This window comes from Thalassophryne amazonica, chromosome 6 (assembly GCF_902500255.1).
Source record: "Thalassophryne amazonica chromosome 6, fThaAma1.1, whole genome shotgun sequence".
NCBI lineage: Eukaryota > Metazoa > Chordata > Actinopteri > Batrachoidiformes > Batrachoididae > Thalassophryne > Thalassophryne amazonica.
The window spans coordinates 60,413,457-60,430,429 of NC_047108.1; the positions used below are offsets into that span (position 1 = coordinate 60,413,457).

Consider the following 16,973-nt stretch of genomic DNA (forward strand, 5'->3'; position numbering starts at 1 on the left):
GCATGTCCTCTTCAGCATAAGGCAACATGACCTCTTCAAGCATTTTGACATATCCAAACTGATCCATGATACCTGGTATGCGATATATAGGCCCAACACCATAGTAGGAGAAACATGCCCATATCATGATGCTTGCACCACCATGCTTCACTGTCTTCACTGTGAACTGTGGCTTGAATTCAGAGTTTGGGGGTTGTCTCACAAACTGTCTGCAGCCATTGGACCCAAAAAGAACAAATTTACTCTCATCAGTCCACAAAATATTCCTCCATTTCTCTTTAGGCCAGTTGATGTGTTCTTTAGCAAATTGTAACCTCTTCTGCACATGTCTTTTATTTAACAGGGGGACTTTGCGGGGGATTCTTGCAAATAAATTAGCTTCACACAGGCATCTTCTAACTGTCACAGCACTTACAGTTAACTCCAGACTGTCTTTGATCATCCTGGAGCTGATCAATGGGTGAGCCTTTTCTGGTTATTCTTCTATCCATTTTGATGGTTGTTTTCCGTTTTCTTCCACGCCTTTCTGTTTTTTTTGGTCCATTTTAAAGCATTGGAGATCATTGTAGATGAACACCCTATAATTTTTTGCACCTGCATATAAGTTTTCCCCTCTCCAATCAACTTTTTAATCAAACTACACTGTTCTTCTGAACAATGTCTTGAACGTCCCATTTTCCTCAGGCTTTCAAAGACAAAAGCATGTTCAACAGGTGCTGGCTTCATCCTTAAATAGGGGACACCTGATTCACACCTGTTTGTTCCACAAAATTGACAAACTCACTGACTGAATGCCACACTACTATTATTGCGAACACCCCTTTTCTACTTTTTTTTACTAATAGCCCAATTTCATAGCCTTAAGAGTGTGCATATCATGAATGCTTGGTCTTGTTGGATTTGTGAGAATCTACTGAATCTGTTGGGAAAGTGTAGTGACACGGACCCACAACAGGGGGCGTAAATGAACGGACAATGGAAGGAGTCAAATTATAACACTTTACTGTTGTGAATGACGCAACCAAACACAGCAGATTTCAGAATGTGCAAAAGTCAATAAAGGTGTCGTGTGGGCAGGCTCGACGATAAGAGACGCCCGTCTGGAAACGAACCGGAACCACACGATTTCCACTACCACCGAACCCAAGGAATACTGGAGCCGCCAAGTCCAGAAGTCCCCAGGTGGCCACCGTCTCAGCGTGTCGGATCTGGTACTGCTGGCAGAAAGCAAAGACAGTCAAGTGTGGGTGTGTGAACACCCAGCAACAATCCTGGTGGGAATTCCACCTCCACCTCTCACTCAATACTTGCAGTGTGTCCTCAGAGGAAAAAGAGTGCAGTAATGCACAGCCTCCACAAAAGGACCAGTACTCCTGCAAACACTCACAATAAACAGATTTTCAATATTACCACAAAGGCTGAGGATATTACCTCTAGATGAAGATGATATCTCGGCAGTGTGGTGGAGGTGTCTTCCTGCTTTTATTCCAGATGTGGGTTGGTTGATTAGTGACAGCTGTCACGGATGATGGGTGACAGCTGTCATCACGGCTTGTTCCTGAGGCGGCAGCGCCCTCTCGTGCCTGAAGCCCGCACTTCAGGCAGGACGCCCTCTGGTGGTGGGCCAGCAGTACCTCCTCTTCTGGCGGCCCACACAACAGGACCCCCTCCCTCAACGGGCGCCTCCTGGCGCCCGACCAGGCTTGTTCGGGTGGCGACGATAGAAATCGGCCAGGAGGGCCGGGTCCAGGATGAAGCTCCTCTTCACCCAGGAGCGTTCTTCGGGTCCATACCCCTCCCAGTCCACCAAATACTGAAAGCCCCGGCCCATTCGACGGACGTCCAAGAGCCGGCGAACTGTCCAAGCCGGCTCCCCGTCGATAATACGGGCAGGAGGCGGCGCCGGACCGGGTGCACAGAGGGGTGAGGTGTGATGCGGCTTGATTTGGGAGACATGGAAAACCGGATGGATCCGCAGTGAGGCGGGGAGTTGGAGCCTCACTGCGGTAGGACTGAGGACCTTCAGGATGGGGAAGGGTCCAATGAAGCGGTCTTTTAGCTTGGGGGACTCGACCTGGAGTGGAATGTCCTTAGTGGAAAGCCATACCTCCTGCCCGGGCTGGTATGCGGGGGCCGGGGACCGTCGACGGTCTGCATGGGCTTTAGCCCTCGTCCGGGCCCTCAACAAGGCTGAACGGGCAGTGCGCCACACCCAACGGCATCTCCGCAGGTGGGCCTGGACCGAGGGCACACCGACCTCTCCCTCCACCAAAGGAAACAAAGGGGGTTGGTACCCCAGACACACCTCTAACGGGGAGAGGCCAGTGGCAGAGGACACTTGGCTGTTATGAGCGTACTCGATCCAGGCCAGATGTTCACTCCAAGCCGTCGGGTGTGCGGAGGTCGTGCACCTAAGGGCTTGCTCCAACTCCTGGTTGGCCCGTTTGACCTGTCCGTTACTCTGTGGGTGATACCCAGACGAGAGGCTTACGGTGGCCCCCAGTTCCCGGCAGAAACTTCTCCACACCTGCGAGGAGAACTGGGGACCGCGATCCGAAACGATGTCTGTTGGTATCCCATGCAGCCGGATGACATGGTGGACCAGGAGATCCGCCGTCTCCTGGGCCGACGGGAGCTTCGGGAGGGCCACGAAGTGGGCCACCTTGGAGAATCGGTCCACTATCGTGAGGATGGTTGTGTGTCCCCGGGACGGCGGGAAGCCCATGACAAAATCCAGACCGATGTGGGACCAGGGGCGGTGAGGCACAGGAAGTGGCTGTAGGAGTCCCTGTGCCTTCTGGTGGTCCGCCTTGCCCCTGGCGCAGGTGGTGCAGGCCTGGATGTAAGCCCGGACATCAGTCTCCAGGGACGCCCACCAGAAGCGCTGCCGGACCACTGCCACGGTCCTACGCACCCCTGGGTGGCAGGAGAGCTTGGACCCGTGACAGAAGTCCAGAACAGCAGCTCTGGCCTCTGGTGGGACGTACAACCTGTCTTTCGGTCCTGATCCGGGCTCCGTGCCAGGGCCTCCCGGACGGTCTTCTCCACGTCCCAGGTCAGGGTAGCCACGATAGTGGACTCCGGTAGAATGGGTTCCGGTGGATCCGACAGCCCGGTCTTGACTTCCCGTTCATGCACCCGGGACAGGGCATCCGATCTTTGGTTCTTGGTCCCGGGGCGGTAGGTGATCCGGAAGTCAAAACGGCCGAAAAACAGTGACCAGCGGGCTTGCCTGGGGTTCAGTCGCTTGGCGGTCCTGATATACTCCAGGTTCCGGTGGTCCGTGAAAACCGTGAAAGGCACTGACGCTCCCTCCAGCAGGTGTCTCCACTCCTCAAGAGCCTCTTTCACCGCAAGGAGCTCTCGATTGCCCACGTCATAGTTCCATCTGCTGGGGTCAACCTGCGGGAAAAATAGGCACACGGGTGAAGAACCTTATCGGTTTCTCCGCTCTGGGATAGCACGGCTCCTATCCCTGAGTCAGAGGCGTCCACTTCAACCACAAACTGGCGACTAGGATCGGGCTGCACCACGACCGGTGCAGTCGAGAACCGGCGTTTCAACTCCCTAAACGCGGGCTTCGCACCGATGCGACCAAGTGAAGGGAACTTTTGGTGAGGTCAGGGCCGTCAGGGGGCTAACTACCTGACTATACCCCTTAATGAACCTCCTGTAAAAATTTGCGAAGCCGAGGAACTGTTGCAGCTTCCTACGGCTGGTAGGTTGGGGCCAGTCTCTCACCGCTGCAACCTTGGCCGGATCCGGGGTGACGGAGTTGGAGGAGATGCTAAACCCCAGGAAGGACAAAGAAGTGCGGTGGAACTCACACTTCTCGCCCTTCACAAACAGCCGGTTCTCCAACAACCGCTGCAGGACCTGACGTACATGCCGTACATGGGTCTCAGGGTCCGGAGAAAAGATGAGTATATCATCCAGGTATACGAAGATGAATCGGTGCAGGAAGTCCCGCAAGACGTCATTAACCAAAGCTTGGAACGTCGCAGGGGCGTTAGTGAGGCCGAACGGCATGACCAGGTACTCAAAATGACCTAACGGGGTGTTAAATGCCGTCTTCCATTCGTCTCCCTTCCGGATCCGAACTAGGTGGTATGCGTTCCTAAGATCCAACTTTGTGAAGATTTTGGCTCCATGCAGGGGGGTGAACACTGAATCTAATAAAGGCAACGGGTATCGGTTGCGAACCGTGATCTCGTTCAGCCCCCGGTAGTCAATGCATGGACGAAGACCGCCATCTTTTTTGCCCACAAAAAAGAAACCTGCTCCCATCGGAGAGGTGGAGTTACGGATCAACCCGGCAGCCAAGGAGTCCCGGATGTAGGTCTCCATTGATTCGCGCTCAGGTCGGGAGAGGCTGTACAGCCTGCTGGACGGGAACTCCACACCTGGCAACAAATCGATGGCACAATCGTACAGACGATGCGGGGGAAGAGTGAGTGCCCGATCCTTGCTAAAAACGTCAGCAAGATCGTGGTACTCAACTGGCACCGCCGACAGATTGGGGGGAACTTTGACCTGCTCCTTAGCCTGGGAACCGGGAGGAACCGAGGATCCCAAACACATCCGATGGCAGGTCTCGCTCCACTGTACCACCACCCCGGACGGCCAATCAATCCGGGGATTGTGTTTCAACATCCAGGGGAACCCCAGAATCACACGGGAGGTAGAAGGAGTCACAAAAAACTCAATCTCCTCCCTATGATTCCCTGACACTACCAGAGTTACTGGTAGTGTCTTGTGTGTGAGTAAAGGGAGTAGGGTGCCATCTAGTGCTCGCACCTGCAATGGTGTAGGTAGCGCCACCAGAGGGAGCCCTACCTCCCTGGCCCATCTGCTGTCTAGCAGATTCCCTTCTGACCCTGTGTCTAGCCGTGCTGAGGCCTGAAGGGTTAAATCCCCGCTAAGGATTGTAACTGGGAGTCGTGCGGCAATATGTGTGTGTCCCACGTGAATTTCTTGGCCCACCCTAAGCCCAGTTTCTAGGGGCGGGCGTTGGTGTTTAACCGTTCGGGGCAATTGCTCAATTGATGCTCCATTGAGCCACAAACAAAACACGCCCCGTGTGGAAACCTCCTCTGTCTATTAGGTGGTCTAAATGTGGCCCTGCTCGTGTCCATAGCTTCGTCAGCAGGGGGAGCTGTCGCCCCACGGGACGTAGAGGCCAGGGAGCGTGGGAAGGGCGGACCTTTCTCGGAGCCGGAAGGAAGAGGGATGGCGCGCGCCCGGCCACGTCCTTCGTCTCGTTCCCGACGGCGTTCCTCCAACCGATTGTCTAACCGTATAACGAGATCAATAAGCCCCTCTAATTCCCGCGGTTCATCCTTTGCCACTAGGTGCTCCTTAAGGACTGACGACAGTCCGTTGACAAAGGCGGCGCGGAGCGCAACGTTATTCCAGCCGGACCTCGCAGCCGCGATGCGGAAGTCGACTGCATAAGCGGCTGCGCTCCGGCGTCCCTGTCTCATTGACAGCAGCACAGTTGAAGCGGTCTCTCCCCTGTTAGGGTGATCAAACACAGTTCTGAACTCCCTCACAAACCCAGTGTACGTGTGAAGGAGCCGTGAATTTTGCTCCCAATGCGCTGTAGCCCAAGCGCGTGCCTCTCCCCGAAGCAGAGTGATCACATAAGCTATTTTGCTTGCGTCTGACGCGTACATGACGGGACGTTGTGAGAAGACGAGCGAACACTGCATAAGAAAGTCCGCGCACGTCTCCACACAACCTCCGTACGGCTCAGGAGGGCTTATGTATGCTTCAGGGGATGGTGGGAGGGGTTGTTTGAACCACCACTGGAACATTTATATCTAGCACAGGATCGGCAGGAGGAGGAGCTGCAGCAGCGCCCTGAGCGCTCGCCGCCACTTGCGCGGAGAGAGCCTCCACCCTGCGGTTCAGGAGGATGTTTTGCTCGGCTATTTGATCCATCCGAGCCGTAAAGGCGGTGAGAATATGCTGTAGCTCACCAATCACGCCTCCTGCAGACGCCTGCGCTCCCTGCTCTCCCATTGGCTGTTCAACAGGCTGGTGACGCCCCTCGGAGTCCATGACGCTGGCCGAGATATCCTGTTGGGAAAGTGTAGTGACACGGACCCACAACAGGGGGCGTAAATGAACGGACAATGGAAGGAGTCAAATTCTAACACTTTACTGTTGTGAATGACACAACCAAACACAGCAGATTTCAGAATGTGCAAAAGTCAATCAATAAAGGTGTCGTGTGGGCAGGCTTGACGATAAGAGATGCCCGTCTGGAAACGAACCGGAACCACACGATTTCCACTACCACCGAACCCGAGGAATACTGGAGCCACCAAGTCCCGAAGTCCCCAGGTGGCCACCGTCTCAGCGTGTCGGATCTGGTACTGCTGGCAGAAAGCAAAGACAGTCAAGTGTGGGTGTGTGAACACCCAGCAACAATCCTGGTGGGAATTCCACCTCCACCTCTCACTCAATACTTGCAGCGCGTCCTCAGAGGAAAAAGAGTGCAGTAATGCACAGCCTCCACAGAAGGACCAGTACTCCTGCAAACACTCACAATAAACAGATTTTCAATATTACCACAAAGGCTGAGGATATTACCTCTAGATGAAGATGATATCTCGGCAGTGTGGTGGAGGTGTCTTCCTGCTTTTATTCCAGATGTGGGTTGGTTGATTAGTGACAGCTGTCACGGCTTGTTCCTGAGGCGGCAGCGCCCTCTCGTGCCTGAAGCCTGCACTTCAGGCAGGGCGCCCTCTGGTGGTGGGCCAGCAGTACCTCCTCTTCTGGCGGCCCACACAACAGAATCTACTGGTACCTTGTTTCCAATGTAACCATAAGAAATATACTCAAAACCTGGATTAATCTTTTTAGTCACATAGCACTACTATTATTCTGAACACTACTGTATTATCCCCTGCCTGATTTGACATTGTGCCATGGAGGAGGGTCTGGGGGCTCCAGTGACCCTGGGAGCTGTGTTGTCTGGAGCATTCAATTCCAGTTGTGCCTCCCTTGGCATATTGGTCCCAGGTGACAAGAGCCAAAGGGCATTTTATGATTGACGCAAACATGGAAAGACTCTCTTCACCAACATTAGGAAAACCGGGACCTCCTCCTAGAGCCATGCCTTGGAGGGGTACCTTTCAGGCAAGCACCCGGTGGCCTGGTCTACAGCCATAGGGCTCGGTTGTGCTCAGCCTGAAGAAACAACTTGGTGCCACCTCCATGGACAGAGGAAAAGGCCCACACCCTACGAACATGCTCTGCTTGGAGGGGGCAGGGATGGAAGATGGGCGCCTCTGGTGCATTCTCCTTGACAGAACTCACTGAAGTAGTCAAAAAACTTCTCAATGGCAAGCCACCAGGAGCAGACAAGATTTGCTGTGTGATCCTGAAGTCTCTGGATGTTGTTGTGCTATCATAGCTGTGGTCCTGCTCTTGGGCTGATGACAGAAAGAACAAGGATGTGGATTCAAGTGGAGGAAATGAAGTTTCTCCATTGACTATCCACTGCTTTTCTGCTTCATAACGAAAAAGCTGAGGTGGTTTGGGCATCTGGTGAGGATGCCCATTGGTAGTCTACCTAGGCAGGCCTTGCAGGCGCATCCATCCAGGAGGAGGTCTGGGCAAAACCCAGGACCTGCCAGAGGGATTATATTTCCCTGATGGGAGGAAGAGTTAGGAAAGGGAAGTGTAGGATAAGCTGCCACTATGACCCAGATAATCAGCAGAAAATGAATAAATGAATGGTTCTCCCGAAGCAATGGAAGCATGGCGCAGCACCAGGTTGTTACCATCTCAGCGCCATCATGTCGATTTTCAAGTTTAGGGTGTTCCCGCTCTGTTTTCTCTATTAATTTTTCTTACATCTATTGAAATTTGTCAGTTTACAGCTGCACAGAGTGACTTCTCTGGTCTCTATTGCGTTCCTGTGTAATCTCGTAAAAAAGGCGTTTCACACAAAACTCGCACGCCATTGGTCTACTGTCACTCAAAAAAATAAAGCGCTGTTTTTGGTAGGATATCCGATATCACACAAACATTTAAGAGCACCATTTCCGCTGGGACAGTTCACAAACACCTTCAGCTGAAGCACAAGCGGTGCACAAAGCCTGTGGATCGGCGGACTGTTTTGTTCTTTTTTGTGCCATCTCTGGTGGTTCTCACCGTCCGTGAAACAGTGAACCGCCTGAACATCCAGGGCGCTGAAGTCAAGGACCATAGTGTGGAGGGGAGGGGGGACGCTCATCAGTGCTGACACAGGAAAAAAAGTTCACCGTGAATAAAGACGCTTTCTTCAAGAACACTGTTCAAAATTCATTTGTGTGTGTGTGTAATAATAATTATATAAAAGTATAAAAAAGCACACATACAAATACAGCAAGATTGATACTTGCATGTAAGTTTATTTAATTTGTTTTTTATTTTTGTATATAATTATTTATTTATTTATTTTAATTTGTGGGCAACCAAGCAGAATCTCTTTTTCATACTGTTTATCCAAGTCTCTTCTGCTTATGAGGTCACAGGAAATGGCTTCCATCTGTATTTGAAAAAGGCAGTGCTAATCCTCCCTGGCAGGGAGGAGGTCTCCCCGCCAATCCACTCACCTCCACTCGCACTCTAGCGCCACCATGCTCTAAATTTCTGGGGAGAGCCCTGGTAATCTATTGTTTTCGATGCAACCTGTCAAGTCACACACATTGCCATTGTAGACAATCAGGAAATTGAGTTTTGTGCAGATCCAAATATGGGGGCAGGTGTTTGTTTTTTTTTTTTGAGGGGGGGGGGGTTAATGAAATTGCTTTATTGTAAGAATTTGAACTGCAAACATCCAGTAATGGTTTTCATTTTAAGAAAACAGGAGGCAGTACAGGGTGAGCATCTGCAGTTTGTGGAAATGTTAGATACATGCCGTATCCAGATGTGTACAGTGTTGATACTTCATTAAATGCTGCTTGTGTTTGTGTCTGTAGTGCAGTCTTTACATCCATGGAGCCTTTGGTATGTCACAGAAGACAGACATTCCCATGTTGCCTCTGACTGAATCAAATGCTGTGGGTCTCATCTTAGCTCATGGTAATTCTTAGTCATGATCTGTCCTACCAAGTTTTTCACAAATATAAATGCGTTTTGCATATTTTTGTTGAGGAAAGTATAACAGACATGAGATGAACTGAGACAGTTATTTTTTTATGTTTCCCCCTCTCTTATCTGACCACTGTTTAAATCCTATCAGGGACTGTTGGCGATACCATTTCAGTGCTGACGCCTGATGTGTATGTGTCTGATGACGGCGGATACACCTGGATGAAGGCCCTTGAGGGCCCTCATCACTACGCTATTCTAGACTCCGGGGGTCTGCTGGTGGCTGTGGAGCATAAGCCTACTCAAACCATCAACAAAATTAAGTGAGTTGCATTGAATGAATGAATGAATGAAATTTATTTGCACAAAGGGGTAAAAAAAAAATCCACAAGACAAATAATGTCAACTAAGAAACAATGTTTGAAAATAAGTTGGGAGAGAACAGATGAATTTACGTTGCATCAATGACAGCTGATGCTGGCAGAGCCTGTTTTTATTTCTGGGTAAATTATGAATGATTGAACTTATTCGGCACACACAGGCTCAAAATAGCAAAGAAAACTAATTAAGAAAACAATTTAACAACATACCCATGTGCCCAAAAGGGTGTAGGCAGAAGCAAAAACTTATAAAATCCCATCCGTTTAAACAAAAAAAAAAGAAAGAAAATGATACATGTGTACATAAACATATACCCATGATAACAAATACGAAATATAAATTAATCGCTGAACTATAATTTCAAAACACAAATATGCAAACAGCAGTGTACCATGCACAAACCCAAAAACAAAACAAAATCGATAAGCCTAATTCATCATGCTATAACAAGTAGTTACATAATTTTTATAGAGCCTTTTAAAGCCAATCAAGTTACCAAATGATTTAATGTAATCAGGGCACTTATTCCACATGTGAACACCTTTAACAGAAACACAGTGACTTTTTACAGTAGTTTGAATCTTTGATTTCTCAAATAATAATGTTCCTCGCAAATTATAACTGGAGTCCCTCATTTTAAACTTTTACCCCAACAGACATGTTGGGATAAAAGTTTTATTTTTTTACTTTAAACATAATTTGTATTATGATATAATCAATCAAGTCCCAAAATTTTAAAATATGTAAACAAATAATGGATCTGTTGGCTCATGATATGGTTTATTACTAATAATTCTTATGGCTTTCTTTTGTAGTAAAATATTGGATTTGTATTAGTTTTGCAGGTGGCTCTCCAGCCTTCAATACAATAGGTCTTATATGGAACAAGTAATGAATGATATAAGGTAGTTAATGAGTGTTGAGGATATTTTGTGCTTTATACAAAATTGCAATGGCTTTTGACATTTTAGATTTAACTTAATTTAACATCATTTCAGATCCTAAATGAATCCATACTTGTGCCCCCAGTTCTTTGTTTTGTTTTTGTTTTTTTAATTAATGAATGATGTATGCTGTACAATCATTCCACATTGGCAAAAGAACAGTTCAAAGACATCATTAAAAGCCCAAAAGTACCACAACATTAATGCCTGTGAGATGGGCGTATGTAAACTTCCAGTAACAAGGGAAACTTAACAGTCATGGAAATATTGTTAAACTGTTTCTCTGTTTTGTGAACCAGGGGAGTTTTGGCAGACATTTTCACAATATGTAATAGAAGTACCCCAGAATGCTTGAATTTGACATCAGATACACACATCATTATACACACATCTCACTCACTCAGTGGCCTAGTATTAACACTCTATTCTTAAAAAAAACAAAATCAAACGAAAACAAACCCTCGTATGCAAAATGAAAATTGTTACATCACACAGAAACATGTTACATCACGCAGAAACAATTAATTTATAATTAATTATTAATTTATAAGGGAAAAAAGTTAAAATGCACTCTGCTGACGGCTGGATGTCTTTGGTACTAGGTGTCTTTGAAGGATCCTTGAATACCACGAGAATGACTTTGTATCAAATGAGTAGTTACTAATAGAGACAAAGATGAGTATCACTTACATTGTGAGGAACCATCAGCTTCGACATTTTGACTATGTGGCCAATTTCTCTGCACATGATGCAGCACGCAGGTGCCTGAGTGTTGAGGACTCCAGATGCTGGAGAAGGTCAAGGGCATGCCCATGTTTCACCTGGCTATGGCAGATCATTGGTTATTTTTGAGATGTGGGAATGGACTGGTTGTTGGCTCCCTAGGCTAGATTTTTCGTGGCTCAAAACACATACACACACACACACACACACACACACAGTAAATTCAACATTTACATACACTCACACAAGCAACTAAGTTAATCTTTTATTCATATATACACTCAACAAAAATATAAACGCAACACTTTTGGTTTTGCTCCCATTTTGTATGAGATGAACTCAAAGATCTAAAACTTTTTCCACATACACAATATCACCATTTCCCTCAAATATTGTTCACAAACCAGTCTAAATCTGTGATAGTGAGCACTTCTCCTTTGCTGAGATAATCCATCCCACCTCACAGGCGTGCCATACCAAGATGCTGATTAGACACCATGATTAGTGCACAGGTTCCTTTGACTGTCCACAATAAAAGGCCACTCTGAAAGGTGCAGTTTTGTTTTATTGGGGGGGGGGATACCAGTCAGTATCTGGTGTGACCACCATTTGCCTCATGCAGTGCAACACATCTCCTTCGCATAGAGTTGATCAGGTTGTCAATTGTGGCCTGTGGAATGTTGGTCCACTCCTCTTCAATGGCTGTGCGAAGTTGCTGGATATTGGCAGGAACTGGTACACGCTGTCGTATACGCCGGTCCAGAGCATCCCAAACATGCTCAATGGGTGACATGTCTGGTGAGTATGCCGGCCATGCAAGAACTGGGACATTTTCAGCTTCCAAGAATTGTGTACAGATCCTTGCAATATGGGGCCGTGCATTATCCTGCTGCAACATGAGGTGATGTTCTTGGATGTATGGCACAGCAATGGGCCTTAGGATCTCGTCACGGTATCTCTGTGAATTCAAAATGCCATCAATAACGGTGCCTGCTCCCAGACCACCAATATCCAGCAAAAATCTATTTAAGCATAAAAATTCAAAAAGAAAAAATAATATAGCACCTTCAACTGCACCACAGACTAAAACAGTTAAATGTGGTCTATTAAACATTAGGTCTCTCTCTTCTAAGTCCCTGTTAGTAAATGATATAATAATTGATCAACATATTGATTTATTCTGCCTTACAGAAACCTGGTTACAGCAGGATGAATATGTTAGTTTAAATGAGTCAACACCCCCGAGTCACACTAAATGCCAGAATGCTCGAGGCGTAGGATTAGCAACAATCTTCCATTCCAGCTTATTAATTAATCAAAACCCAGACAGAGCTTTAATTCATTTGAAAGCTTGACTCTTAGTCTTGTCCATCCAAATTGGAAGTCCCAAAAAACAGTTTTATTTGTTATTATCTATCGTCCACCTGGTCGTTACTGTGAGTTTCTCTGTGAATTTTCAGACCTTTTGTCTGACTTAGTGCTTAGCTCAGATAAGATAATTATAGTGGGCGATTTTAACATCCACACAGATGCTGAGAATGACAGCCTCAACACTGCATTTAATCTATTATTAGACTCAATTGGCTTTGCTCAAAATGTAAATGAGTCCACCCACCACTTTAATCATATCTTAGATCTTGTTCTGACTTATGGTATGGAAATTGAAGACTTAACAGTATTCCCTGAAAACTCCCTTCTGTCTGATCATTTCTTAATAACATTTACATTTACTCTGATGGACTACCCAGCAGTGGGGAATACGTTTCATTACACTAGAAGTCTTTCAGAAAGCACTGTAACTAGGTTTAAGGATATGATTCCTTCTTTATGTTCTCTAATGCCATATATCAACACAGTGCAGAGTAGCTACCTAAACTCTGTAAGTGAGATAGAGTATCTCGTCAATAGTTTTACATCCTCATTGAAGACAACTTTGGATGCTGTAGCTCCTCTGAAAAAGAGAGCTTTAAATCAGAAGTGCCTGACTCCGTGGTATAACTCACAAACTCGCAGCTTAAAGCAGATAACTCGTAAGTTGGAGAGGAAATGGCGTCTCACTAATTTAGAAGATCTTCACTTAGCCTGGAAAAAGAGTCTGTTGCTCTATAAAAAAGCCCTCCGTAAAGCTAGGACATCTTACTACTCATCACTAATTTAAGAAAATAAGAACAACCCCAGGTTTCTTTTCAGCACTGTAGCCAGGCTGACAAAGAGTCAGAGCTCTATTGAGCCGAGTATTCCTTTAACTTTAACTAGTAATGACTTCATGACTTTCTTTGCTAATAAAATTTTAACTCTTAGAGAAAAAAATTACTCATAACCATCCCAAAGACGTATCGTTATCTTTGGCTGCTTTCAGTGATGTCGGTATTTGGTTAGACTCTTTCTCTCCGATTGTTCTGTCTGAGTTATTTTCATTAGTTACTTCCTCCAAACCATCAACATGTCTATTAGACCCCATTCCTACCAGGCTGCTCAAGGAAGCCCTACCATTATTTAATGCTTCGATCTTAAATATGATCAATCTATCTTTGTTAGTTGGCTATGTACCACAGGCTTTTAAGGTGGCAGTAATTAAACCATTACTTAAAAAGCCATCACTTGACCCAGCTATCTTAGCTAATTATAGGCCAATCTCCAACCTTCCTTTTCTCTCAAAAATTCTTGAAAGGGTAGTTGTAAAACAGCTAACTGATCATCTGCAGAGGAATGGTCTATTTGAAGAGTTTCAGTCAGGTTTTAGAATTCATCATAGTACAGAAACAGCATTAGTGAAGGTTACAAATGATCTTCTTATGGCCTCAGACAGTGGACTCATCTCTGTGCTTGTTCTGTTAGACCTCAGTGCTGCTTTTGATACTGTTGACCATAAAATTTTATTACAGAGATTAGAGCATGCCATAGGTATTAAAGGCACTGCACTGCGGTGGTTTGAATCATATTTATCTAATAGATTACAATTTGTTTATGTAAATGGGGAATCTTCTTCACAGACTAAGGTTAATTATGGAGTTCCACAAGGTTCTGTGCTAGGACCAATTTTATTCACTTTATACATGCTTCCCTTAGGCAGTATTATTAGACGGCATTGCTTAAATTTTCATTGTTACGCAGATGATACCCAGCTTTATCTATCCATGAAGCCAGAGGACACACACCAATTAGCTAAAGTGCAGGATTGTCTTACAGACATAAAGACATGGATGACCTCTAATTTCCTGCTTTTAAACTCGGATAAAACTGAAGTTATTGTACTTGGCCCCACAAATCTTAGAAACATGGTGTCTAACCAGATCCTTACTCTGGAAGGCATTACCCTGATCTCTAGTAATACTGTGAGAAATCTTGGAGTCATTTTTGATCAGGATATGTCATTCAATGCGCATATTAAACAAATATGTAGGACTGCTTTTTTGCATTTACGCAATATCTCTAAAATCAGAAAGGTCTTGTCTCAGAGTGATGCTGAAAAACTAATTCATGCATTTATTTCCTCTAGGCTGGACTATTGTAATTCATTATTATCAGGTTGTCCTAAAAGTTCCCTGAAAAGCCTTCAGTTAATTCAAAATGCTGCAGCTAGAGTACTAACGGGGACTAGAAGGAGAGAGCATATCTCACCCATATTGGCCTCTCTTCATTGGCTTCCTGTTAATTCTACAATAGAATTTAAAATTCTTCTTCTTACTTATAAGGTTTTGAATAATCAGGTTCCATCTTATCTTAGGGACCTCATAGTACCATATCACCCCAATAGAGCGCTTCGCTCTCATACTGCAGGCTTACTTGTAGTTCCTAGGGTTTGTAAGAGTAGAATGGGAGGCAGAGCCTTCAGCTTTCAGGCTCCTCTCCTGTGGAACCAGCTCCCAACTCAGATCAGGGAGACAGACACCCTCTCTACTTTTAAGATTAGGCTTAAAACTGTTGGGAAAGTGTAGTGACACAGACCCACAACAGGGGGCGTAAATGAACGGACAATGGAAGAAGTCAAATTATAACACTTTACTGGTGTGAATGTCACAACCAAACACAGCAGAATCAGAATGTGCAACAGTCAATTAATAAAGGTGTCGTGTGGGCAGGCTCGACGATAGGAGACGCCCGTCAGGAAACAAACCGGAACCACACGATTTCCACCGCCACCTGAACCCGAGGAATACTGGAGCCGCCAAGTCCCGGAGTCCCCAGGTGGCCACCTCTCCGGTGTGTCGGATCTGGTACTGCTGGCAGAAAGCAAAAGACAGTCAAAGGGTGGGTGTGTGAACACCCAGCAACAATGGTGGGAATGCTACCTCCACCTCTCACTCAACACGTTGCAGTGGTCTCAGAGGAAAAGGAGCGCCGTCATGCACAGCCTCCAACAAAACGACCGGTTCTCCTGCAAACACTCACAATCACAGATTTATAAATCTCAAAAAAAGGCTGAGAGTAGTACCTCCAAATGAAGATGATATCTCGGCAGTTTGGTGGAGGTGTCTTCCTGCTTTTATACCAGATGTATGGATTAGTGACAGCTGTCACAGATGATGGGTGACAGCTGTCACCACGGCTTGTTCCTGAGGCGGCAGCGCCCTCTCGTGCCTGAAGCCCGCACTTCAGGCAGGGCGCCTTCTGGTGGTGGTCCAGCAGTACCTCCTCTTCTGGCGGCCCACACAACAAAAACTTTCCTTTTTGCTAAAGCTTATAGTTAGGGCTGGATCAGGTGACCCTGAACCATCCCTTAGTTATGCTGCTATAGACTTAGACTGCTGGGGGGTTCCCATGATGCACTGTTTCTTTCTCTTTTTGCTCTGTATGCACCACTCTGCATTTAATCATTAGTGATTGATCTCTGCTCCCCTCCACAGCATGTCTTTTTCCTGGTTCTCTCCCTCAGCCTCAACCAGTCCCAGCAGAAGACTGCCCCTCCCTGAGCCTGGTTCTGCTGGAGGTTTCTTCCTGTTAAAAGGGAGTTTTTCCTTCCCACTGTCGCCAAGTGCTTGCTCACAGGGGGTCGTTTTGACCGTTGGGGTTTTTACGTAATTATTGTATGGCCTTGCCTTACAATATAAAGCGCCTTGGGGCAACTGTTTGTTGTGATTTGGCGCTATATAAATAAAATTGATTGATTGATTGATCAATAAAATGCACCTGTGTTCTTCGTCCATAACAGACGCCTACCCATACCATAACCCCACTGCCACCATGGGCCACTCGATCCACAACATTGACATCAGAAAACCGCTCACCCACACGACACCACACACGCTGTCTGCCATCTGCCCTGGACAGTGTGAACCGGGATTCATCCGTGAAGAGAACACCTCTCCAACGTGCCAAACACCAGCAAATGTGAGCATTTGCCCACTCAAGTCGGTTACGACGACGAACTGGAGTCAGGTCGAGACCCCGATGAGGACGATGAGCATGCAGATGAGCTTCCCTGAGACGGTTTCTGACAGTTTGTGCAGAAATTCTTTGGTTATGCAAACCGATTGTTTCAGCAGCTGTCCCAGTGGCTGGTCTCAGACGATCTTGGAGGTGAACATGCTGGATGTGGAGGTCCTGGGCTGGTGTGGTTACACGTGGTCTGCGGTTGTGAGGCTGGTTGGATGTACTGCCAAATTCTCTGAAATGCCTTTGGAGACGGCTTATGGTAGAGAAATGAACATTCAATACACAAGCAACAGCTCTGGTTGACATTCCTGCTGTCAGCATGCCAATTGCACGCTCCCTCAAATCTTGCGACATCTGTGGCATTGTGTTGTGTGATAAAACTGCACCTTTCAGAGTGGCCTTTTATTGTGGGCAGTCTAAGGCACACCTGTGCACTAATCATGGTGTCTAATCAGTATCTTG

At 46.7% G+C, this 16,973-nt stretch overlaps 1 protein-coding gene across 1 annotated transcript in view; it reads left to right on the forward strand.

Annotated features, from left to right (window-relative positions):
* Positions 1–16,973, forward strand: part of LOC117512248 (sortilin-like) — a 132,719-nt gene that overhangs the window by 75,063 nt on the left and 40,683 nt on the right. Inside the window, exons 12-13 of the mRNA XM_034172250.1 lie at positions 8,976–9,078; positions 9,239–9,410. Of these exons, the coding sequence (XP_034028141.1) occupies positions 8,976–9,078; positions 9,239–9,410 (275 nt within the window). The remainder of the gene's footprint in view (positions 1–8,975; positions 9,079–9,238; positions 9,411–16,973) is intronic.